Source organism: Ailuropoda melanoleuca, chromosome 3, assembly GCF_002007445.2.
Source record: "Ailuropoda melanoleuca isolate Jingjing chromosome 3, ASM200744v2, whole genome shotgun sequence".
Lineage (NCBI taxonomy): Eukaryota > Metazoa > Chordata > Mammalia > Carnivora > Ursidae > Ailuropoda > Ailuropoda melanoleuca.
This window is the reverse complement of record NC_048220.1, coordinates 106139126-106164895: the sequence shown is the minus strand read 5'-3', so window position 1 is coordinate 106164895 and position 25770 is coordinate 106139126. Positions and strand designations below refer to the sequence as shown.

Genomic DNA, 25770 nt, shown 5'->3' with positions numbered 1-25770 from the left:
ATGGGAGAAATAGGGCAGTTGCCCATCTCTGGCTAGAGGCCTGAATGGATCTTGGTTGATCTTTTACATACATTAGTGTGATGATTTCATTAACGCCTGTCTCCACCAGACTATGAGCTGCCCATCTTTGCCTTCCATACTCCTAGAGCATAGTAGGTGCCCAAATATTTGTTGGGTGATAGGAATAAGTAGTAGAAAAACTGGGTTGGCCCATCTAAACTGGGGTGACTACTTCTCATGGCAGAGATGGGAATGTGAGGGCCACATAGCCACCCAAGCCTGCGTTAGCTTTATGGACAGACCCAGGGCCCCTCTCCTCCAGTCCTAGCCTCCTTCCTGTCCTTTGTCAGGTCCTACCTGCGGACGTATTTCTTCTCCAGGTGGATGTTCTTATAGCCAGCGCCTGCCTGGGGGTCTTGGCCCACACTCAGGCTGGGTCCCAGCATGGCCTCGGCCTTCCTTCGCAAAAAGTTGAGCAGGTCACCATAGCAACAGTACTCGGTGATGACCAGAACAGGCCCTAGAGCAGCCAAGAGATTGGGGTAAGTGCACTCCTTAGCCCACTCCCCCATGTGGACAGGAACATGGGGTGGGGCAACACGGCCCCCTGGCATGGGACTCAGGGAACCCTGAGTTCTAATCCTGACTGTCCATGGGCAGCTTTTTCTGTTTTCTGTGCCTCAGTGATCCCATCTGTCTAAAGCAGAGGAATCTCAAAAAACTAGCCGAAGAATTCTTTCTTCAGAAGAAATCTATGGTTGTTCCATATGGGTCAAGGCTGCTGTAGAAGAGGATGGGACAGACTGGGAGTCCCGACAGGCCCTGGGGCACCTCTGTGGACCCTGTCCTGAGAGTCCAAGTGTCTTTGTGGGGGAGCTTCACTCCAGACCCCAGAATCAGACTCCCTGCAACAGGGCCCAGGGATCTGCACTCCTAGCCCCCTCTCTGGCTGACTTGGATGCCCACCAACGTCTGAGAACCACTGATTAGAGCTCATAGAACCATCTATCAGTCATAAACAGCTTCTGACCCATCCAGGCACCTGGTCTAGGAACTTGAAGAATGCTGAGGGGGAGAGCCTACCACCACTTGGAGGAGATAGGGAGAAGACAGAGGGAGGTGACCCTGGGTGACCCTGGGCCCTCGGACACCCAAGAGGCTGCGAAACCACGCGCCCTGATGCCCACCAGGACCCCTCACCTCCGTGGGTGCAGGCTCCCAGAAGGTTGACTATGTTCTCGTGCTGGCCCAGGTGACTCATGATCTTCAGTTCCGACATGAGCGCCTCCCTTTCGTCCGCGTGAGCCGTGGCTGGAAGATGGAGCCACAGGTCCCATAGATGGGGAGAGGGCAGGACATAGAGAGCCACGCAGACAGGAGACACCCAAGAGAGCAAGTGGGGCACATCCCGTACCCCAAGGTGATCAGTGACCAAAAGAGGGAAAAGGAAAAATGCAGACACGCAGATGGAAGTTAGGGAGGGGGAGAGATGGCCCATTCCTGAGCTGCTCTCGGGTGGCAGGAAACCAAGCGGTGGCCAGACCATGGCCCAGGGTGGCCTCTGTGCACCCCAGCCTCTTTGAGGCTCCATCAGAAGCCCTTCCACACCCAGGAATTAGGGGGAGGCTGGAGCTCACAAAAGAAGCCAAGAATCCTTGCCCCCCAATCCCAGGCCCTGTCCCCCAGACTCTGCTGGGCCAAAAATGTGGGTGGTGTCTCGTGATGACAGGGCAGACCCTCCCCGAGCAAACACCACCTCCTCCCCACTCCACAAATTCCCGAAGCCCCTTCCCCTCACTCACACTTCAGCATCTTCACAGCCACCTTCAGGACAGCATCTTCCTTGCCCAGACCGAAGGCCGTGGCTTCTACCACCTTCCCAAAAGCACCAGCTCCGAGAGTCTTCCCTGCCACACACACACACAGTCTCCTTAGGTCCCTGGGCGACAAAGAGCCCTTTCTCTAAGACCCCACAGGCTCCCTTCAGTGCATGCTGACCCCATGATGGGGGCATGGTAGGTGCTAAAATCTCATCTCACCAAACTGCAGGTTGTTTCGGGGGAACTCCCACTTCTCGTTGTAGGGCAGCTGGGTGGGGTCAATGAAGGTGTAACTGTTGCCCTCGTAGCTCTCAATGATCTTCCAGCGCACCTGGTACTTGGGCTTCTGCGGGGCGGGGGTGGGGGTGGAAGCCTATGTCAGCCACCTGCAGGCAGATCTGGGGTCTCATCCCCGACCCCCGAGAGCAGGGGTATGGGCAGTCCCAAAGCATGGGAGGAGAAGGCAGGGGTGGTCTGAGATATGGTGAGAGGGACCAGGTTGTCCCATGTCCAAGGCACCAAGAGCCCTGTCCTTGCCTGGCCTGGCCTCACCATGGGACCTTCCCTTCCACAAGCCTTGGTTTCCCCACCTGTGTATTGAAAGACGGGGGGCAGGGTCACCTCTGAAAGTCTTGACCGCTCTGTTAACTTGGTAATTCCTGAGCCAGGAGGGAGGGATGGACCTTGAGGTCTATCCATCGTCCGTCCTCCCATCCAAATACTGTCTGGTTTTCTTTTTAATTGTGGTAAGATACATACAACATTAAATTTACCATCTCAGCCATTTTTGAGTATACCATTCAAGAGTGTTCATTCACACTCTTGTGCAACCAGTCTCCAGAATGCTTTTCGTCTTGCAAAACTGAAACTCCATACTCATTAAGCGACTCCCCATTCCTACCTTCCTTGAGCCCCTGGCCACTTATCTCCCGAATCTGACGACTCTGGGTATCTCATTTCATTGGAATCATGCAGCATTTGTCCTTTTGTGACTGGCTGATTTCACTCAGCCTAATGTCTTCGAAGTTCATTTGTGTGTCAGAATTTCTTTCCTTTTTAAGGCCGAATAATATTTCCAGACAAATATTTCACCGAACTCCTATTTGTGCCAGACACCGTTGATTCAGAACGGAAGAAGACAAAACCCCCTGCCCCCAGGCAAGGGGCTAAGATAGGCATTTACGTCAAATACATACATATGTAGACATTTTCCTATAGGGCTGTAAAGAAAATAAAGCAAGGTGATGGGACAGAGAGCGCCGGGTACACCTGAGGGTAAGTCGGGGAAGGCCCCTGAGGAGGTGAGGAGAAGCGGCCAGATGATGTTGGAGGAAGCTCTTTGCAGGCTCGGGGAAGCGCAGATGCAGTGGCCCACTGGTGGGCTGAGTCCTGGCAAGTCTGAGGTACCGGAAGCTGCCCATGGGGCTTGAAGGAGGTGGGATGTTCCAGAGACAGGAAGGTCTGAGCGCTGGGGTAAGTGAGTGGATTCCCTCTAACTGCACTAAGAAGCCCTTGAGGGCAATGCAGGTGAGGGACACATCTGACTTTCTGTCGTCAAACGAGAAGGAGAGGGAGAGGGCAGAGCTAGATGCAGGCAGGAGAGCAGCTGCCTCGCTCTTTCCTGTGCAGGGTGGCAGCTGCTTGGGGGGCATCATGCCAGGGGGTGCCCAAGAGAAGTGCTGATGGAAGACGGACTTTAGGTGGAAAGTGGAAGCTGGGCCTGGGTGGTGGAGGACACTGAGGCCCTGGGTCAGCAGTCCCACTCTTTCCGGTCAGCCCTAGGGGACAGGGACCAGCTGGGCTGTGCTTAGCAGCTGGGCTCCTTCTCCGGGCACCCAGCCTGGGGGAGCTATCGGATATGTGAGTGGCTGTTGGGGAGGGAGGCAGCCCGTGGCTGCAAGTGGCACCAGATTCAGAGAAAAGACTCCAGAGAGCCAGAGGGAAGAACTTCCCCATGGTAGTTTGGGAGAGGAGACTGCGGTTCGACGTAAGGAAGAAGTTCCGGGTTCTGACTCGGGAGGGAGGCTGCAGGTAAATTCAAGAACAGCCATGCTGTGGCTCGGGAGGAAGAGTCCGAAATGGGACCCAAGGAGGAAGCTTCTGAGTCACAGAGGATTCATGCCCCGCGTGTGGGCACCTTCCCAACACTGAACACGGACAGAAAGCCAGGCGGGGAGTCTTTGACCTCCCTCAGCCACTTCCATCTCCAGGGCCTTCTGTGGCCAAGGCTGGTTTTTCTCCTCACCACTTCTCCTTCTTCTGGCCCCTGCAGCTGGGCCTGAGTCAGCCCCCTCCCCAGCGCTGCCCCGCCCCCAGCCAAGCAGGGGCTATTGGGGGAAGGGGGGGGGTCAAAGGAGGAAGAGGTCATCTGGCTGGATCTCAGGTTTCTGGATCCCAGACTCTACCTGGAGGAAGATGGAGCTCTCCCTGGCCTCCCCCTGCACCTCCGGCATCCCTACCCCTTCCTGGAAGGCAGCCAGCAGTGGTGCTTCTGTACCACCTTGGCTACCCAGGGCTTCTACGTGGAGGGGTCTCCTCTGAAGGAGAGCCCTTACAGGGAAGTTGGGACGGGCCACCTCGGCTGGGTTTCCTAATGGTAGTAGTTGTCAGGATAGGAGGGAGTGCTCCCTGAGCACCCCCTGTGAGCAGGGCACCGGGTAGCACACTCAGTGTGTGTCATCTCACTCCTTACGACAGGCCCAGGCCCAGGTTCACTCCCACTTCCCCTTGGAGACTGAGATGGGCAGGGAGACATGCCAGTCCTGTGACCCTCCCCATCTAGGCCTGTTGGTTCTGGGCTGCTGGGTGTTCTCTGTCTTAGGAAGATAGCGACCTCAACACTTCCCGCTGGAATCCTTGGGGCCCCTCCTGCCTGGCCCCAGTCGACCTCCAGGCCCCAGAGCTCAGTTCTGACTTCAGAATCCCAGCTTTCGTGCCTCCCTACCTCATCCTTTCCTCCTTGTGTCCTTCCTCCTTCCAGCCTGCTGACTCCTGCCCTTTTCTCCTCCCCCTCAGCCCCCCTTGTGGTCTCTCTGGGGGCCAGAAAGGCGATGACTCAGCCCTGAGGCAGAACCAACCCTTCCCCCCGCCAGAGCCACCCCTCACCGCAGGCCCAGGCAGTAAGGACGGTCCAGGCTGAGTCCCCAGTGCAGAGGCAAAGCTCAGAACCCCGTGGGGCAAAGCAGAGGGGAATTGGACGGAGGGCCCAGAGGCAAGGGCATGACCATCTTGACCCCTCAAGGTCTTGTCCCATGGGATGCACTCCTTTCCTTGCCCTTGAATGGATTCCAGGGACAGTTACATTTCCTGGGCGGGAAACAAGGTGGCTGGGACTACATGTTCCAAAAATGGTCCCATGGAGAGAAGGTACGGTGTCCCAAACCAAAACTGGCCAAGGGGGCTGGGCACCTGAAGGGAGAAGGGGCTGGAGAGGGAACTGGGCCTTCTCCGGAATCTCGGCAGAGCTGTCCTGGGCTGAGGTGGCGGTTCTGCGGAGCACTGGGAGGCGGTTTTCAGCTCCATAAAAGGAAGAAGCTGTACTATCGGCGCTGCTCAGAGAAGGAACTCACAAGAGTGAGTTAAGGCCTGTCCACAGAGGTGGGTGGGCAAGGCCTGACAACCACTGTGGGTGTGCAGTCAAGGAGATGCCCGACCTCAGACCCTCCTACAATCCCAAGATGCCTGAGCTAACTCAGGTTCCCCAGTCAGCTTCCTCCTGGGGCAAGGGCGTGCTGCGTCCGTCTGAGTGCTGTCTGTGCCCAGCACCCCGCTAAATCCCCCCCATGCGCTCCGTCATTGAATCCTCACGACAGCCTGGTGGGGTGGCCACTATTATTAAACCCACTTCACAGATGGAGATACAGAGGCAGAGACACCCCCAACTTCCCCAGAGTTACCATAGCTGGAGATTGGCAGAGGCGGGACCCACATCTGTCCAACTCCCAACCCCTGGCTCTTAAACCAGACTATCCATTGGCTTGTGGAATGTCAGAGGAGGAAGACGTTATCAGTCCCACAGTACAGGTGGGGAAACTGAGGACCAGAGTGGGCAGTGAGTCAGCCAAGGTCCCATGGCAAAACAGTTTCAGAGCTGGACCCAGATCCCTTTGTTGACCTCTGTTTCTTAGAGGCTGCATTCAGAGCGGCCTCTTCATGCTGGGTGCTGGCATGAGCATGAGAGCCCCCCCATGGGCCCCCACATCCCATCCACACTGTCTAGGTCCTCTTTGGATACTAAAACCCCCAAGGCAGCGGTGCAGAAGAGAAGGCACAGAGGGGGCCCACAAGGTGGGTTATTCACCCTTAAATCACATTGCTCCTTTGGACCAACTCCTTGGACCCCCAACCTGCCTCCTCTTCCCGGCACTGATATTTCTAGTACTTGCCCTGGTCTCCTCCCCCATCACCCTCCCCTTTGTACACATTGCCCTCTCCCCCAGCGATATCCTTTCCCTGAGTCTTGTCTCCCCTTGCTGCACCCCCATTCTCCACAATCTGTCCCCTCCATGCCTACCACCTTCTCCAAGCAGGTTCCCTTCCCTGCCAGGGACAATGGACGCCATCTTTTGTGTAGGAAGGCAGCTAGGCAGGGTGGCAGAGGCCTCGGGCTGTCATGTGGGAGGCACCTGGGACCCTTGGGCCAGTTCCTCACCCTTGCCAGCCCTCAGTTTCCTTACTGTAAAATACTGACTCCTTCAGTCCCTGCTTCCAGGTTGTCAAGAGGGTGAGATAAGATGATTCAGCGTTTCACGTAATGGCTAAAAACATGGCTTCTTAAAACCCAGCCTCTGCCACCGACCAGCTGTAGACGAGGGCAGCTGCCTCCGCCTCTCAGAATCTCAGCTTCCAACTCTGTAAAATGGGGTTAGCGATGCTACCCACATGCTGTGATTGTGGAGGGCATTCAGTAAGAGGATGGGAGTAACAGGCTTCACGAAAATGCCCCTCAAGTTGCCATCACTGACTGAGAACTCAGAGTGACAGGCGGTGCACTAAATGTCAACGGGCCATCAATGGCAGCTTCGATGAATAATAACTTGTGGAGAGGTCGAGGATTGTCAAGCCTTCTTCCTCCACTAGACCACCCCCTGACAGGAGACACAGGCCTGGCCGCACAATGCCCTCCATGTGCCCGCATCCCCCGGCGGGGACAGGACCCCATCCATGTTCCTGCTCTCCTGGAACACCCCATTCCTCTCCCCATTGCATCTTTCGCTCTCTAATCCACCCCTCACTTTTCTGGTTGTTTGACTTGCAACCATCTCCCGCTCTGGACAGTGAACCCCACGAGGGAAGAGCCACAGAGGCTCTGAGTTTTGGCTCACTCAGAACCCAGCCGCTCACGTTGGCATACAGTTGGCGCCCACTAAAGAGCTCTTGGCTGAATGGCTGACAGAACAAGTGGGTTCTCGGGGACTGCAGGGTGGACTCTCACACCCTGGCGGCAGCGTCCCAGGGTCTGGCTCACTCAGGAGATTGGACACCCTCACGCCCGCCCTGCCCAGGCTCACCTGCTTGTACTTGTAGAAAAGCAGCCCCAGCAGCAGCAGCAACAGGGCCATGATGGACATGCAGGTGACCAGCACAGGCGTGAAGAGTGGCTCGTCAGGAAGCTGCGTGTGGGCTCCTGGAAGGGGCGGGGCAGAGGGGTGAGCCGGCGGAGGGGACCCCTGAGACCGCCTGCCACCCCTGAGATAGGCCACTGCACTGCCTGGAACACGGTGGGTGCTCGATCAGGGCCTGTTGACTGAACGAAGAGTCTTCTCACCCGGAAGCCCCCAGAGCCCCAGAGAGTCTTCCTAGAGACCCTCCCCCAGCCAGGGCCCGGGAGAACAGCCCCTCTGGTTCTGCTCATGCCCGGCCCCGAGTCCTGCCCGCTGTCACAGCCTCTGTGGCTGGGGAGCCCCTCAGGTCACACAGTACCCCTCCTGCCAGTGCAAGGAACGTCTGCAGCAGGCTGGCCTGGTGCCCAGCTGTGGCTTGTTGGTGTGCGCGCACACACACACATGCACACACGCACCAGGGATGGGCCTTCACCCCCTATACCTTCAGGCAGCTCAGACAGAAAGACCTAGAGGTCAGACTGAAATCTGCCCTCCCGGCCTCTCCCCGCTGCTTTCCCGAGCACCCGTGGAACCATACAGCCCTCCCGAGGGTCTGAAAGCTGGCCTTATGGCCCCTGGGTCCCCTCCTCCAGATCGATAACCTTACTTCTTGCAATATGTTTGGAGGGCACAATGTCTACCATCTTGCCTAGATCAGCAGTGTGGGTCTGAGGCCAAATCTCACCTCTGGCACTTAGGAGGCGTGTGACATCGAACCTGTGACTTCTCCCTAAGTCTCCAGTCCATCATCTCCCAAGTGGGAGGAAAATAGTGCTGACCTCCTAGGGTCGTGTGAGCACTGAGATAGTGACTGTAAGGTTCTCAGCACAGTGCCTGGCACAGGGTAACCCCTCAGTGAAACATCGTTTAGAGTTTTTAATATCAGACCCCCAGCAGCGAGACAGAGCAGCCATCGGCAGCCACATGTGGCGCCTGGCCCTGGTCGCAGCTGCTCCAAGGCACCTGCGGGGCCCCCTCCGAGCCAGGCAGAGGCTCCCACCCTGTGCCGTCTTCCCAGAGAGTCTGGCCAGGGCTGGGCACACAGTGCTGCTGAGTCCTGGTTGGCAGAAGTCTGAGGGTGCTGTGGGTCTCTGCGCTGTGGGCCTCTCACACTCAGACAACGGGAGCTTTTGTGCAACACAGGGAAAGGCACCCCTCCTCTGAACAACACAGCCTGTGCCAGTGCCTGGGGCTGGCCGTCAGCCCCACCTGGGGACAGTGGCCCTGAATGGGTAGCACTGTGTCTCTGAAGGGAAGAGAGTCTGAGAGGGATGGGGGAGGCTGTCGGGGCTGGCCCTGCGGTGCGGTTGGCCTGTCTCTCTCCCCAGGCTCTCAGCTCCTTGGATGCGCTGCTCCCCTGCCCTGAGCGAGTGCCTGGCACACAGCTCATGCCAAACACATACTTGTGAGTTCACGGAGGAGTTCAAACGCAGGAAAATGAGCAGAGGGGCCAGGTGAGGCCAGGCTTCAGGCTGCTTTCTCCCTCCGCTCCTGTCCTCCCTGCTTCTAGTCCCCTGGGGTCCAGCCTCCTCTACCTGGCCTCTTCAGAAGGCCTTTGGTCAGGAGGCGGCTGCGGTTGGACCCAGAGAGGTGGAACTTGGTATGGCTGGGATCTGCTCCACTTTGGCCCTCGGGCCCTGGCTCCCTGGCTCCCTAGGGCTGGGGCAGTTTCCTGGGCCCACCTCCCACCCTGGCCCGGGAAGGGCAAAGGCTCACCTATAGAGATGGGCCTGAAGGCCTGGGAGCTGTTCCCCACGCTGTTGAGGGCCCGGCACTCGTAAGTCCTGTTGTGTTCCAAGGTCCCCATGGCCAGCAGGCTATGGACAATCACCTTGTGGAAGGGCTCCCGGCTCAGCACCTCCGAGTGTGAGTCCTCTAGGACCAGCCCTTGGGTCTCATCACACCTGGGAAGAGCAGAGTGTGGCTTAGAATTTCAGGACGCCCCACGACTCTGCCCCTCAGCTTGGGGTGAAGAAGGCTAGCAGAGCCACCTACCTATCCATGTGGCTCCGGCACTCCAGCCATGTCACATTGGGCTGGGGGTACCCTGAGGCTTCACAGAGCAGTGCATCAGAGCCATTGATGACGGTCCATGTGACCCTTACCTCTGGGGGGTCTGAGGAGAAAAAGAGGGGTGGAAGAGGGAGGGATCAACCCCAAGTCTCCTGTCTGACCACTCTGCACTGAGCTGCTTTCCCTCCATTGCCCATCTGCGAGCCTCAGGCAGCCCCAGGGACCTTAGTCCCCTGTACCCACCCCCACCACCGCCCACCTGCCCCATCACTCACATCTCAGCGTGAGCTCAAAGGTCAGAGAATTCTCGCCTCCGGTGTTTCTGGCCAGGAAGGAGTAGCGACCCGCCTCCGACGGCTTCAGGCGAGGCAGGGAGAGGGTAGAGGTGTACCTGCACGAGAGGGGCAAGCCGTCTAACGTGAACCCCAGTCCCAGTATGGCTCCTGCAAGACAGCAGGCTCAGACAACCTTCCTTAAGGGCTTTGTTTCGTTTTTAGTGAAGTGTCCAGGATGCAAAGGCCTTGTCTGAGCCGGGGACCCAGGCTGAATGCCATTAAGACATGGGAAACCACCAACCCAATTTCCTTAATTGCTTCTCTCATTTGTTTTTGTTTTTAAGATTTTATTTATTCATTTGTCAGAGAGAGAGAGAGTGCACAAGCAGGGGGGTGGCAGGCAGAGGGAGAAGCAGGCTCCCCGCTGAGCAGGGAGCCTGATGTGGGACTCGATCCCAGGACCCTGGGATCATGACCTGAGCCGACGGCAGACGCTTAACTGACTGAGACTCCCAGGCGTCCCTGCTTCTCTCATTTGTAAAGTGGTTTTGTTCTGAGGTTTAATAGAAATCATGTCTGTGAAGTGCTGACACTGGAGGGCTCATCACAGGCCCCCACTGAAGGTACCTACTTTCACCATCGTCACTGGGCTAAGCAGTCCCCGCTCTACACACCAGCACCCAGGTTAGCTGCAGTTCCTAAAGCACCAACCCTGCCAGGAGGGACTGTGAGAGGGATGAGAGGCAGGATGTGGCCATGGGGCTACAGAAACCAGGGTTCAAGTTCTCGTACTGTGATTTCTCAGCTGTGTGATCTTAGACAAGTACTTAACCTCCCTGAGGTTAAGTACTGAAGATTAAAGGGGCATATATGCAGGGTGCTTGACACAGAGCCCGACTCATGGTAGCTACTCAGTTTAACGGTGTCCTTTGTTACAGAAAAGACCCGGAAGCAAATGCGGACAACATAAATTATCCTCAGCTGATTCCAGGTAATTTTTTGTTTTTTTCTTTTCTTAAGCTCTATTTTAGCATTTGCCCATAATGGACATGTATTGTTTAGGTAATAATTAAGTTTTTAAAAAATAGATTATAGCATATAATTATAAATTATACTGGACTAATACCTATGGTATTCAAAGGGCAATCTCATTCGGCTGGACTTTTGGCATACAGAACCCCTCTGCACATGTACCTCTTGAGCAGAAACAATTTAGCTTTTTTGCATGACTCAAAGTCACCATTATGAACACACCCATCACATGAGCTAAATTTGGTGGCTGTTCGGTGCCCAGGCTTATTTGCCCTGTGCCGAATGGCCCCACACTACTGTGTTTTGGGGGATCTCCATGGTTTCTTTCTGCAATGTCACAGTTGCATATGGACCCCTGAAACCTGCCCATGGACCGACCCCCTCCCAGGGGTCTATAGACTCCAGATTCAGAACTTCTGCTTTAGACAAGGGGAAGCCAGAAACCCTGACCAGAATGGATGGGAAGGGAACTGGGAGGAGAAAAATGAGGACAAAGAAACATTTTTGTCCTGTTGAACATTTTGTTCTGTTTTGATTCTGACCGTTGGCAAGCTGGAGGCCAGGCATTCATGAGATCTGGGCTTCAGGAGCTAGGAAGAGAACCCCAGAGAGTTCTGGATTTGGAAGATGGCTAAGGGATTATCTAGCAAATATCTAGCAAATCCCCCAAATAATGGCAAACACGCCTCCTCTCCCAAGTCAGTTATGATGAAAATACTGGCTGGGAGACTGTGTCAAGAAGGACTCCCAGGCTGTATTCGGACCCTGCGGGAAAGAGCTCAACAGCGGGTTATAGATGTCTGTCAAGAGTGTAGGAGAGGAATGAGTTGCACATGCAGCACACGCTTGCTGGCCTTGAGCGCCGTGCTCTAGTTCACACACAAGGGGGTAAAGAAGCTATTGTTTTAACACATGGTACCAGTATTCCCTCTGTGGAGGAGACCGTTTATATAGTAGGCTACCTGTGAGGCCACGTTGGATGGGCAAGTAACACCCTGAGGATGTAAGGGGACAGGAAATAGACTTTAACATGCTGTGCCTGTGGGATAAGCCAGATTCTGGAAGTGGAGAGAAGGGAGGAAAGAGGAGATAGAGCCAGATGGCACTTTATGAGAAGCATTTTGAGCCTGTGGAGAAGAAAGAGTGAGAAATTCTCAGGGGTGAGTGGCCACAGGCCTTTAAAGACCTTTTGATGTATCTGTGATGGTGTGATGTTAATTCTGTCTACCCCCCAAACCCGGGTTGTGGCAGATTCCCTGTGCCGTCGTGAGTAGGAGTGTATGTAGGAGTAGAAATCATGGAGCAGGGTCTTGTACGTTTGGACTGGCCTCAAAAGAAGAGATTGAATGGGATTAAGAGTTCCTGAGTGAGCATGAGAATGCATGTCCCAAGAAATGGTAGAACTCTTGAGGAGAGCGTTGGGTTTCCCATGAATGTGGGACAGAGGGATGAGCCACTTTTACCAAAGTCTCAAACACAGATGTGATATTGAGATTCTACAGTCAGGGTAAGTGAGACCCAGAAAGGGAAAGGGATTTGCCCCAGGTCACCAGCAAGGTTGACACACGACCCAGTCAGGGTCCTGCCTGGCTGAAGCATTCCCCTTCTGGCTGGGGGGCTATCCAGATGGGAGCTGATAGACCGTACCTGTATGTGTCCTTCATCGTGACAAAATTGAGCTTGGGCTGGTGGACAGAGAAAGGTCCCAGATAGGTCCAGTTAAAACCTTGCAGGCCCGGGTAGGCCTCGACGTGGACTTGGAGATTGACCTTCTCACCCACAGTCACCTCCTGAAGGAGGTTCTGCTCAGAGGTCAAGTTCAAGTAGGCACTCTCTGGAAGCAGAACACATACAGATCTGGCATTAGTGGGAAGATGTCTCTGTTTGCTCATTTGGTGATCTGCCCATTGATTCAGCCATTCAGCTGGAGACTTCCTGAGTGCCCACCGTGTGCTAGGCGTAGAGCCCCCATCTCTAGCCAAGACTCGCCCTCTGACACCTCCCTTCCCACCACTGCCTTGCAGAAGCCCTTGGTACCCTTATTTATATAACAAAGAGATTGAATATATTTGTATTGTTATAACTTTTTGAAAATTTTTCAGTGGCAAAAAATCAAAGTCTGCTGGTTTTTTTGGACACCTTCACCCATTTCCTCTTCTCCTGGGAATAGTTCAGGCAGCAAAACTTCCACATCGAGCTCTAAGGGGTGTATGTGACCCAGGCCAGCCAAAGTAGTATGTCCCCTTTGGACCAGTGAGTGCCTTGGGGTAGGCACATGAGCCCATGGGTCTATGGCACTTATTTCCATGATTTTTGTTGGAGCTCTGGGAAAGGAGAAGCCCCAACTTTGCCGGGGTTGTCAAGCCTGCTGCTGCAAGGGGTCCACAGGAAAAATGTAGAGCTGAGGGGTGAGACGTAATAGGTTCTTGTCCACATCAACTGAACGCCTAGCTCCAATTTACCTGACGCTCATATCCATGAGCCTTTTTAGCTATAAGGCCCATAAAGATCCTCTCGTGATGAGGCCAGATCAAGTTGATTTCTGTCACTTATGCCTGAGAAAGTCCGGACTAGTTTCTTCTAATTAAATATTGCATGAATTAAAATCAAATTGCTCTGGTTGAGTCTCAGGCGAAGGATCTACGGCAAGAATCCCCATTCATTCAGCCTCTCCATGCCTCTCACGGAAGCCCCTGAAATGCGATCTTCAATCCCTAAGACTTTGCAAAAAGCCCTGGACTATACGCTCTCTAAGCGTTCCTCTCCTTACTCAATTCTATGAAATCTAAAATTCACTCTTTTACCCTGTGATCTACCTGCTCCAAAGCCCTCTGGCTCCCTATTGCCTCCACCATCAGATTGGCATTCAAGGGTCTCCTCAATCAAGTCTCCTCCTTATGCTCCTCTAGCCAGCCCCCTCTTCCTACACGTGCGTGCACACACACACGCACGCACACACACACACACTCCCTGCTCCACCCATCTGAGTCTCCTAACATCCCTTCAACATACCAACACACCACAGTCATTCCTACCTTGGAGGCTTTGTTCAAGCCATTTCTTCCACCCGGAGCCCTGTCCTCTTCCACTTTTCTATTTAGATCCTTCTCATCCTTCACGGCTCATCCCTATCGGGGGTTTCCACCCACCACTCCAGGCCACAGGGAGCTCTCCCTCCTCTGGACTTCCATGGCCCTTCTAGAGTACACATTCATTAGGCACCACATTTATTCTACTCCCTGCATTTGCTTCCCCCTTTGGGGAGCCATCCTCTCTGTCCAACTAACCCATGAGCTTTTAGGACAAGACTTTTGTCCTCTTCTCTCTCTCCCTCTCAACCATCTATCTGTCTATCCACCCTCCATCCATCCTCCCACCCCCTCCGCCGCCACCACCCTAATCAAGCCACTGTCACCTCTAGCTTGGACAATCACAGTAGCCCCCTACCTTGTTCCCCTGCTTCTACCCTCCACAAAGCCCCAGAAAGCCATGTTCAATCTTATTACATTCACGTCAGATGGTGTCACACTCCTTTACTCAGACCTCCCACGGCACCCCATCTCTCTCAAGGGGAAAAGACCCAAGTCCTTACGTTGGCTTCCAGGGCCCTGTGAACGTGCCACCTCTCCCCCTCAGCTCTCTGACCTCGCCTGTACCACTCTTCCACCCGAGCGCCACCCCGGCCACACTGGCTGACTTGTTCCTTGTGCGGCAGGCACCGTGCCACTTGCCCTCTGCCTGGAGCTCTGTGCCACCGCACGCCTGCAAGACGTACCCCTCGCCAGCTGCAAGCCATTGCTCAGATGGCAGCTGACCAGTGAGACCTTCCTTGAGGATGCCCTATTTTAAATGGCAAGCCCTACAGAACTGATTTGGTTTCTAGAATTTATGTCGCCCATTGCTTGTCTTTCCCCAGCTGGAGTACAAGCTTCCCATGGGCGGGGGGCCTCCGTGTTTGCAGCTGCGTCCTCAGCCTCCAGAACACAAACACTGAGTGACTGCTGTACCCGTGCGCTAGGAAACACACAGGCTCAGAACCCACGACTGGGGAACAGTTCGATGTGCTCCTCTCCGCCTTCACCCCGCACAGCTCCTGGCGCAGGATGGGCCCACGGCAGAGCTCACGTTGCCTGCAAGCCTCATGCAGCGCTGCTGCTCTCCGGGTGGTGATGGTCACGCGTGCTCTCCCCGACACCCTTCTGTCTCTAACATCGAACACACGAGGCGTGGCCAGAATGAAATCACTCAGCCTGTCTTGACCTTGAGAAACTCCCACTTAGCTTGTCCAGCCTCCAATCTCCCATCCAATGCTCAGGGCATCGGACTGGCCTTCTCAGATGACATTTCCAGTGCACACGTAGGCAGCATTTACTCTGTGCCAGAGCAGATCGATAGAGAGATAGATAGATAGGTTCACTTAATTCTCATAACCAGCCTATGAGACCGTAACTGCTAGTACCGTCAGTATCCCCATCTTGCAGTTAAGCAACGTGCGAGTCATTGGCGGAGCCAGGTTGGGGTGCTGCCACGATGTACCCCTCCACGCAGTCTGATCCCGTCACCGTCCTCTTCAACTCTCAGTGACTTCCCAGCAGGATAGGCTGCAAACCCGCCCGTTTTACTGTCTGGATGCTGCCTCTACCCCTGCTTCTCTCTGGCCACTTGCCCCACCACTCTCATCCCTGCCATTGCCAGCTTCTGCCCACGTCTCAGATGCTTTCTGCTCTCTCTCCCTTTGGACCATCCACGTGCTGTGCGCTTGCCCCCCTTCCTTTCCTACTTCTTCTGCCTTGCTAACCTACCTCCGTTCTTTTGGGCCTAACTTAGGCCACTTTGTCCAAACCAGGGTCGGGGAACGCTCTTGGTGTTTGCAGGACACTCTGTGCTTCCTGCACGAGTGCCTGGGTGAGCATTGTCTGCTCCTGTGTCCGTGTGATGTGGGTGTTCCCGGCACGAAGGGATGAATAAAGAAGTGAACAGCAGTCTAGTAGGGAGCTACGGGACGCCAATCACGAAACAAAAGGCAGTAAGTCCCTGTAGGAGCTCCAGGAAGGGAGTGAGGGATTCAGGGGAAGGATCTGGGAAGGATCCCAGCGGCGTGGCTCCCTGGCCCGGCCCAGGATAAGGGGCGGCTAGTGCAGGTGTTCTTAACAGCGTCTCCTCATTGTCCGCATCAGCTCCCTCCTTTCCAATTCGCCCCAGGATCCCTATCAACCCTCCCCCATCACCCTCGTGCTCACCTACCACCCGGAAGAGCATGGAGGTGGAGTTGGTGCCTCGGACATTGGTGGCCACACAGGAGTAGTTGCCGGCATCTTGGAAGCCTACATGATGGAGCTCGAGGGTCAGGACTTTTTGGTACTGGTTACCTTGGAAGTCGGATTGTTGAGGGATTGTGAGCTGTAGCCAGAAGGAATGAAAATGGGATACCAATGTTGTTTAGGGATTAGAAAACTCTGGGTTTAGATTGTCAGCCTTTAAAGATTACTGTATGCCTTTCCTTGGGCAAGAGACTGAACTCAGAGCCTCAGTGTCTTCATCTGTAAAATGGGACTAACACCAACCCATGCTTCCAGGGCTGCAGTGAAGAACAATGAGCTATTGCATGTAAATGGGGGTAAAGTTGTACCTGGCACGTGGTAGGCACAGTGGGACAGGACGGAGCTCTTAGCAGCAGCCCGATGCCATTCCCTTTTGGAGTACTCCATCTGCTTCCCTCTCTCCTAGCCTTTCTACAATGGCCTTTATATTCCTGGGCCTCAAGGTGGCCAAGAAACCCCTTGCAGAGTCAGAAGTGTATTAATCTCTGGCTCTTGTCTACAGGCTGGGGCAAAGGGCATGGGTCAAGGGAGTAGAGTACCATCTCCCTCCCCCCGACAAGAATCAGTGGCTTGAGCCCAAGTCCTGGTTCTGAATCAGCTATTGACTGGCAGTGAGATCTTAGGGTGTGGGCTGTGCCCTCAGTCCAGAGAGCCAGCTGGTAGCGGGGCTGGGGCTCTACCCTGCAGGGCCTGATGTGCTGGGAGGATGGGTACCCTTCACCATGCTGTCTCCCCACGGACTGACCTTGGTGTCTCCATGTTGGAGGAAGACGTCAAAGTTAACATCAACATTGCTGGCTGAGCACACGATCTTGGCAGGCTCTCCCTGAATCCGTACCAGCTCTGCAGGTTCCAGCATCAAGGTCGGGGGCCCTGGGATGACTGAGGCCAAGGAAAGCGACCCATGAACACCCAGGCAGGAGCTGTCACTCTGCTCCCTGCCCCAGGCCAGAAACTGGCTGGGACCCCCAGCAAGCTCCCATCGCAAATCCTGGGGGGCGGCTTGGAGGCCTCAGACAGCATGTCTTGTCTTTGAAACAGACTTTGAGAAGTCCACTTCCCCTCATCCCCACACCTCTCCCCAGTCTCACCCTGTTCTCAGCTCTGGGCGCCTGCAGCAGCCACCTGGAAGGCCCCCCTCTGGCCCCCGCTTCCCCTCTGGCCCCTGCACAATGCAGAGTCCTCGCAGCAGCCCGAGGGAGCTCTTAAGAACATAGATTAGATCACATGCGTCTCCTGGGCCTGTATCTGGTGGCTCCCATCACTCTTGGGATTCAAGTCCCGGCCCGTTACTGACTGACCACCCGAGCCCCTGCCGCCTCATGCTCGCGCCCTGCTCTGCAGCCACACCGGCCTTCCCGCCACGCAGACTGCACACTTGCCCACCCTCCTGGAGGGCTTTTCCTTCCACATCATGAGCGGGCAGCCACTTTCATCCTCCAGATCTTTCACTCTGAGAAGCCTTCTGTGACCAGTCAGCTGAATGAGCCCCCCAGCCCACACACACCCCGCTTTCTCCGGCACGGTTTCTTGTGGGTCACAGTCCGTGTGTTATTTGCTCTCTCTAGTCTGTATCCCCTTGGAAGATGGCAGTATCCCCAGCGGCTAGTACAGGGCCTGACGCAGAGTGGGCGTTGAATTCAAGTTCGTGGCTATGGCTGGTGTTGAAAGATGATCTAATCCAGTTTCTCAAGGCCCAGAGACACTAAGGGACTCATCCAAAGTCACTGAGGGGGTTCTGGCAGAACGAGGGTCCAGAGCTCTGCCAGATGGAGTGCAGGGAAAGAGACCTAATGGCCCCCTCTGCTCACATGGTGGGGTCCTGTGACTTCCTGAACAGGTCTCATGGCCTCAGAGCCCATGGCATTGTTGCCGGCCATGCTGCTGTGACCCAGGCCCTCACTGCAGGGACCTGATTCCTGTCTCAAGCCCAGTGGCAATCCTGGGGTCCTGTGTACTCACACCAGGCCTTCCAGAAACCAGAATCCAGTGCATCAGACTAGCTGGGGTGAGAGGGACAGGTGGGAGACTTCACCACCACTGTCACCCCCACGGTGAGAGCTGTCACATGCACCCACACCCACCTCTCCATCGCTTGGCTCACTGCCCCTCCTGCTTGTGCTCAGCACCCAGCACCGGGCCAGCGCGGAGTGGAAATCCTTGTCTGAGGGTGTGGGACAGCTTGGGGCCCTCCTTCCGTTCTTGGAACAGTCAGACCCTGTTCCCACCTCATGACTTTGTACCTGCTGAGTTTTGCATGGCCACCTGCTTCCCATGATTCCTAGTTCAGCTGGAATAAAATGTCACTCTCTCAGAGAGCGCCCCCCCCATGCCCTTGTAGAATGATTTGCATAGCATGTCTCCTGAGCTGAGACGATCTTGGGCTGTCTCTTTGTGCCCGACACACCTTGCTTGTCTTGCCCCCTCAGGCCCCTGTGGATGACCATGGTGCGATTGGAAGGAAGGCGTGAAAGAAGAGGGACAGCCCATCGCTCCCCACGGGCCGGGCCGGCCTCGGCTCGCATGCCTGCCGGCTCTCACATGCCCCTGCCCTCCACCCTGGCCTGCCCCTCCCAGCCCCACGCACCTTTCTGCACTTTAAGCCAGATGCTCATCGAGGTTACCGTGCCGCCACCCACTCGAGCACTGCACTGGTAGCCGTGGGTCTCAGTGAACTGGGCCTTGTGGATGGTGAAGCCATACCAGGGCGAGAAGGAATAGTTGGTTTGGCGCATGACAGGCCGGCCCCGCACCCGCATCAGCGAGACGCCTGCCTCCAGCGCGGGGTCGGTGAGCAGGCAGGGCAGCAGCGCGTCCTGACCCTCCAACACCGTCACTTCCTGGGCCATCACCTTCCAAGGCCGAGCGGGGTCTGGGGTGGAGGGGATATGGGGTTACAACCGCCCTCCCTCCACCCAGGCCAAGCGGTCCCTGGACACTGGCGACAGGGAGGCTCGGAGAAGCTGATCGTTTGCCTGAGGTCACGCAATACCAGAGAAGCTCAGCGGATGCTTCCGAGTGGGGGCGCTGGAGCCGGGTTCAGCCCTCCTCCTGGGTGCTGTGTGACTTTGGGCAAATGACTCAACCCGTCTGAGCCTCTGGAAACTGGACAAAATCCTGGAACCTACGTCACAGGGTTACTATGAGAACTACAGTAAATTGGAAGCACTGCCACCTGTCTTTGTCAAGGGCAGGCGCTCAATCCATGTGGAGCGCTTTATTATGGTTGTTGATATTAGGGCCTGGCCCTCTTGCCCATTCCTGGTGGGGCCTGTTGGGCCAGGCCTCTTGGGGTGGGTCCAGAGTCCTCACCTTTGACATAGAGGTGGATGGTGGCACTGCCCCCCAGGGGGCTTCCAGGCTCGGTGCAGCGATAGGTCCCGGTGTGCAGGAAGGTGACGTTATTCGTGGTCAGGATGCTGCTGGGGGCCTCAGTGTCCAGGTTCCAATGGGGGAAGATGGGGCCGTCCCATTCCACGCTGCCGTTGCCCACACATCTCAGGGTCACCATTGTGCCTGGCTCCACGACCAGCTCAGGGCCACTGGGCTCTATCACTGGGACTCCTTGAACTGGTGTGGGGGTGGGGGCAAATAGGGGACAGAAGTGAGCCCTGAGGAGACCCTCCCTGGTCTGATGATCCCAGCCTCCTGGTGGGAGACGTGTGGTGCCGGGGTTCAGCTGTGACTGGGGATCGCCTCGAGAAAGTCCTGGCCCTCTTTGTCATTTGCTCAGCCCCCCACCTCCAATCTGCTGAGCGAGGGACTGATGTCCAGCAGATCCCTCCTCTGAGCAACGGGCACTGGGAGCTTTCTCGGCGCCCAGTCTGCTGCTGTCTGCGGGGTCCTCCCGCCTCAGTCTTCCCAGCTGTGGCCAAAACATTCTCCCCACAGTTGGACCCTATCGGCCCCATGTACAAGATGGGCTGTATTCTTAGTGCCAAACCCAGGACCTGGCTCAAAGCAGGGGGCTCAAATGAGCAACGGAAAAAACAAATGAATGGAACGTTCATGGCAAAGTCCTCCGACTTGATTTATAGGGGAAAGAAGAGAAGGGTCGTAGGATCTTGGCCCAGCAGAGTTAGGAGGGTTCCGGGAATCTTGTGTCATGCCCTCTCCTACCACTGGACATCTACTCTGCAGCACAGTGGGATGGTTCAGAGGTTCTGTGCCTCAGTTGCCCCACCTATAAAATGGGGGCAATAAGTGTATGTATTTATTGGGATGCCAGGAGGTTTAAGGGCATGGAAAGCCTTTAGAACCTCATCTGTCACCAAATAAACACTCAGTAAGGGCTGGTCAGCAGTCTAGCCCAGCACACCAGTACCACTGTTTACTAGGAAGCCAATCTCTTTTAAGGAAAATTTTCTTAAAGGAGAAAAGAGAACTTGAAACCCATATCAGGCCCTCCGGGAAGAAGGCCCGTTGCCTCTGCAGTGTCAGCATTTTTCCAGGCCTAAAATAGGGGCAAAGGAGGGAAGTGAGAGCTGATTCAAGGCCGTGGAGGGGCAGCCAGGCGCCCCCCGAGCGCGTGTGGGCGGAAGCACATTGCTGGTGTCCAGCCCGGCCCCCAGTTTCCGCTCAGCCTGCAGCCTTTCTCCCAGGGATGTTCTCAGTTCTGTTTCCTGGCCCTCCTGGCTACCGACCCTCTCCCACAGAGAGACCCCAGGAGAAGGAGTGCAACCTGCTGCACGCTGGAACATTCTGGGCTGCAGGGCCTGGCTCTGCCACTGACCACCTGGGTGCCCCTAATGAATCCGACTGCTCTACTCTGGTGACAGGGACCTGGGCACTGCTGCCCCCAGGGCATCGGCTGAATTCAGGGTTCTCCACTGTCCTGCACAAAAGTTCCCGAAGTGGGTTTTTCCACCCCACCATAGACTCCAGAATTGGAAAGATCTTTTCTGTCACATTATTTCAGGATGGCTTCATTAATGTTTTGATGTTATGCCCGTCTAGAGAGGTTTGCCTTGCTGCCTGATCTGACGAGCATAAAGAATTGAGGGAACTGGTGAATATTGCCAAGCCAACACTTGGGGAGTCGTAGCCCTCCTGGGCCACGTGACCACCAGGGAGAGGGGCAGGCGTCATTTCTGGCAGGCTGTTGGCAAATCCCAGCAGAGCTGGTACTGTCCTTTTCAGCTGCAGCAATGTGGGGCTCCTGCTGGGGTTTGACCGCAGGGAAGAGCTTGGACTGTGGGGTCGCAGCCACACAGGCAGACACTTGCTTCTCCCTTACGCTGCGTAGGTTGCTTAACCTCTCTGACCCTCAGGCTACTCTTCCTTCCAGTGGGAATAGCCCCTTTCCACCTGGGAGGTCCTGGGAGGGTTCAGTGAGGCAATAGCGGCCCCAGGCTCAGTCCACTGCCCTTGCCCTGGGCTACTGCCTCAGTTGCGACATTTCTAACCTTCGCTTCTGGTCCTGACACTCTAATATCTAAAGGTTTTAACTTTTGTTTTTTTCCTTTTTTTTTTTTTTTTTAAGTAGGGTCCGTGCCCAGCGTGGAGCCCAACATGGGGCTTGAACTAGCAACTTTGAGATTAAGACCTGAGCTGAGATCGAGAGTCAAATGCTTAACCAGCCTGAGCCACCCAGATGCCTCTGAAGTTTTTAACTTTTCAAGGTCACCGTCTGTGTACCATCCGAGGTCTCGGATTCTGTGATTCTCGCTGTGTTCCGCTTCTGTACCCACCCGGTCTCAGTGGCGCCTTCTTCTTCCCCTCCCCTGCCCTGTCCCTCTAGCCCCTGTCTCGGCCTCCTGGAAATGTGGTCAGAGAAATGTGTCCTGTTTTGTCCTGTCCTGTTGTCCCGGATATTCACGCAGGGCCAGGCTGACACCCTCAACTTCTGCCCCTAACTTCCCCCTGCTGGTTTGGCTGGCGGGGAAGAGAAAGCCTGCTGAGGCCCCGTCCTCCTTGGGGTGGGGGCTGGGGCTTAGCGGACACTGACCAAGGTCCCCTTCTGTGCCTATCTCTCATCTCAGCTCCCAGGATGTGGCCCAACCTCCATTCCTCTCCCTCAGTGCCCCCTCCACACTGCACACCAAGGCCTGGGACATAGCCCCCTCCTCAGCCCAGGATCTTAGCGGGCCTCTGCCCATCTCTAGGGTGTTCGGAGCCTGGCCCTTGACTCCCTCACAGCCACCCCTGCACATCCATTCTCTCACCACTGGTCTGTTGGGCTGAAATCTGAGGCTTCTAGGATAATGCTTCCCATCTTTTCTTTCTTCTGGGTCTAGATGCTGGACAACCCTCCCGCCAATGCAACAGTGCCCCACAGGCAGGCACTGGGCAGGAAGATAGGACAGGGCAGTGATATAAAACCCATGGGACTTTCTGGAGAGAGGGAAATAGTTCCTATCTTCATTGGGATGGTGGGTACACAAGCATATGCATTTGTCAAACCTCATCAGACTGTGTACTTAAGAATCTGTGCGTTCTACTTACTGTAAATTACATCTCAATAACAAAGAACAGACGCTCAAGCCCAGAGATGCTGACTGGGCCACAAAAGACCTTTGGCGGACCATCTCCTCATCGGGGACCAGATGCACCTCTCCCCAGGGTGCTGCAGCCCCAGGACTATGCGGAGGCCAGAGTTGAGGCTTCCTTCCCACCCCACCCCACCCCATCCCCATCCTGGCCCAAGATCCTTCCAAATAAGCATGTGATAAAATACAGCTGTAACTACAAGCCAAGCAGCCAGCCCCTCACCTCCAGTGAGGCACCCGCCTGGGATGGAGCTCCGCACCAGTGCAGCTGCTACCAGAGCTGGAGGTGGGACGGGGTCTGCCTCACAGCTCCCTGTGCTGAGGCCCAGCAGCCTGTCTCTGGGAGCACTCTGCCCAGGGAGACCCACACTGTGCACCCCCCAGGCCCTCCTCTAGTCTTCCTCTGCTCTCCTCCCAAATTCACCTCCCCTGAGCCTCACCTCACCAGAGAGGCTAACCTCTTATCCTCCCCTCCAGCCCCTTACCCGAGCCTCCCAAGGAATGACCCCTGCCCCCTCTGGCCTTTCCAAGTCAGATCCTGCCTGCTCTCTGCAGCTCACAGGCTGGCGGGGCTGGCAGAGCCATCGGGAGCTCTCTGGGGCCTCCCGACTAGCTGTAGGTCTGGACCAGCAGCAACGGCCTCTCCTGGGAGCTTGTTAGAAATGCAGAACCTTGTACCTGGGCCCTACTGAGTCAGAATGTGCACTGTAACAAGATCCCCAGGTAATCTGTGTGCAGAGCAGAGTTTGAAATGCATTCTTCAGTCCAGCTCACCACTGCCCCCCACACTTGCCATTGAATAGATGTGGACATCGAAGCCCTGGGGCATCAGGGGCTTGGATACATGGTGAGTCAACTTCTGAGCTGGGACAGATCTGCAGCCCTGGCTGGGCTTCTTCCACCCCACCCACACCCTCTTTTCCCTCCACTGCCTCTCCAAAGCAGACACCTGCAAACCTGCGGTCCAGAGCAGAGACACCCAGGGAGAGAAGGACATTACGGGGTTCTTGCACAGGGGCCTTCTTTGTCACTCATCCCCCCCCCCAACCCGCAGAGTCCCCAGTTTTGCTCTTACCATGCCAAGTTGTGGCCACCAGCAGGACCAGCAGAGCCCCTGGGCCCATGGCCTCAGTGGGGGAGACGGCAGGCTGATGCGGGGCTAAGAGGTGGGCAAGGCACTGGGATCTCAGCTGCTAGCTCCACAGGGACCAGGACCGCTGGGCACACGTTCCTCTCTGCTATACTGGCTGTTTCTCTTGTTCTCCTCTTCCTCCTCCTCCTTCTTGGGCTGATCCCCTTCTTCCCCTTTTAGCTAGGCAAGGCAACCACAGAGTTTGGAAATCTTGGGTCTTTAGAAGAAAACAAAGCCATGACCCCCAGGGGGAGGGGTTGGAGTCTGGGACAGGGCCAGCCTGAGCCTAGGGGAGCTGGCTAAGTTTAGGGGCCTTCTGAAGCCACCTTCAAAGGATCCTGGGAGAAGAGACATGCCCAAAGTCAAGCAGTCAGTCAGTAGCACAAATGGGGGAGTCTCTAGGGTGACCAGGCAGCTCTGGCTTAGCCAAAAGGAAAGTTAGGTTGGTCTGGGAGAGCCTGATGATAGAAGCAAGAAGCTTCTATTTCTAGGACCCTCCACAGCTAAGCCCTTTCCATTCACTCTTTCCTCCAGTTCCCATAGAACATTTATGTAATGGGTACTACTGCCATTCCCATTTTGCAAATGGAAAAACTGAGGCTCAGAGAGCTCAAACGCCTTAAACTTACCCATAGTTACATGGCTACTGAATGGCAGAGGTGGGATTTGGATCTAGACAGCCTGGTTGTAGAACTCTTTTTACATCAGTTAATTAAGTTATTTGTTTGTTTGTTTTTACAAGAGTCTAATTGTGCTGCTATATTTCTTCAGAACAATAGCATTCCTCTGCCCCTTCCTTTCCTGGAGTCGATTGCTTTTACCGCTTTTAATGGAGTCCCCTAATATTTTCCTTCTTATTTCTAAATACTATGGTTGTAAAGTTACTTCATGAAACTAAAAAAATTCCAATATAACATCGGTCCAAGAAAATGACTAGTCTTTCCATGTACTCATGTATATGTAATGTATTTTATATATACATTTTTTTTTCAGGAAATTGTTTTGAACCTCAAGTAACCGTGAATACCAATCAAAACTGACTCAAGAAGAAATAGAATATCTGAATAGACTTATAACTAGTAAAGAGATTAAATCAATAAACAAAAACCTCCCAACAAAGGAAAACCCACGACCAGACGACTTCACTGGTAAATTCTACAAAATACTTAAAGAATTAACCCTAATTCTTTCAAACTCATTCAAAAAATAGAAGAGAATGGGGCGCCTGGGTGGCTCAGTCGTTAAGCGTCTGCCTTCGGCTTAGGGTGTGATCCCAGCATTCTGGGATCGAGTCCCATATCACGCTTCTCCACTAGGAGCCTGCTTCTTCCTCTCCCACTCCCCCTGCTTGTGTTCCCTCTCTCGCTGGCTGTCTCTCTGTGTCAAATAAATAAATAAAATCTTTGAAAAAAAAATAGAAGAGAAAGGGACATTTTTCAACTCATTCTGTGAAGACAGCATTACCTTGATACTAAGACCAGACAAAGACATCACAAGAAAATAGAACTACAGACCAATGTTCCTGATGAACATAGACCCAAACATCCTTGGCAAAATACTAGCAAGCCAAATCCCATAGCACATTACAGTGATTGTACACCACGGCCAAATGAGATTTATCCCAGAAATGCAAAGACCGTTCAACACGTGAAAATCAGTCTAAAACACTACATTGATAAGAGTGAAAAAAAAAAAGCCCACGTGATCATCCCAAATGATGCAGAAAAAAAACTTCAACAAAATTAATGATTTAAAAAAAGAAACCAACAAACTAGGAATATAAGGCAACATCTTTAACATGATTAAACCTCTCTGTCTCTCTGTCAAATAAATAAATAAAATCTTTAAAAAAAACAAAACAAAACCAAAAGCCCATAGATGAAAAACTCACAGCTAACTCTATGGTGAAAGATTGAAAGCTTTTCCCCTTAAATCAGGAAGAAGACAAGGATACCACCTTCACTGCTTCTGTTCAACACTGTCCTAGAAGTTCTAGGCAGAGCAATCACAGAGAAAAAGAAGTTTCCAAATTCAAAAGGAAGATGTGAAACTATCTCTCTTCACAGATGACATAATCCTATGTATA

At 54.5% G+C, this 25770-nt stretch overlaps 1 protein-coding gene and 1 long non-coding RNA gene across 4 annotated transcripts in view; one reads left to right on the top strand and one right to left on the bottom strand.

Annotated features, from left to right (window-relative positions):
• Positions 1–23842, bottom strand: part of CSF1R (colony stimulating factor 1 receptor) — a 29758-nt gene extending 5916 nt beyond the window's left edge. The window contains exons 1-15 of one of the 2 annotated variants that reach the window (XM_034656883.1): positions 23628–23842; positions 19377–19634; positions 19057–19188; positions 18652–18936; positions 16810–16946; positions 15984–16143; positions 12391–12577; positions 9712–9827; positions 9419–9539; positions 9140–9327; positions 7331–7446; positions 2040–2166; positions 1803–1907; positions 1201–1311; positions 358–520 (exon numbers count right to left, since the gene is read on the bottom strand). In XM_034656883.1, coding sequence (XP_034512774.1) covers positions 358–520; positions 1201–1311; positions 1803–1907; positions 2040–2166; positions 7331–7446; positions 9140–9327; positions 9419–9539; positions 9712–9827; positions 12391–12577; positions 15984–16143; positions 16810–16946; positions 18652–18936; positions 19057–19188; positions 19377–19634; positions 23628–23676 — 2255 coding nt within the window. In that variant the 5' untranslated portion in view covers positions 23677–23842. The remainder of the gene's footprint in view (positions 1–357; positions 521–1200; positions 1312–1802; positions 1908–2039; positions 2167–7330; positions 7447–9139; positions 9328–9418; positions 9540–9711; positions 9828–12390; positions 12578–15983; positions 16144–16809; positions 16947–18651; positions 18937–19056; positions 19189–19376; positions 19635–23627) is intronic. The other variant, XM_002918147.4, reaches the window with a different exon arrangement.
• On the top strand, positions 456–21607 carry LOC117801577. Of its 2 annotated transcripts, none has more exons than XR_004624273.1 (3): positions 456–542; positions 10650–10702; positions 21550–21607. It is a non-coding gene; the product is annotated as an uncharacterized LOC117801577 (long non-coding RNA). The 2 variants fall into 2 exon arrangements; XR_004624274.1 differs by lacking the exon at positions 21550–21607 and adding an exon at positions 18494–18667 and having other exon boundaries at positions 461–542.
• Positions 23843–25770: the final 1928 nt, after the last annotated feature.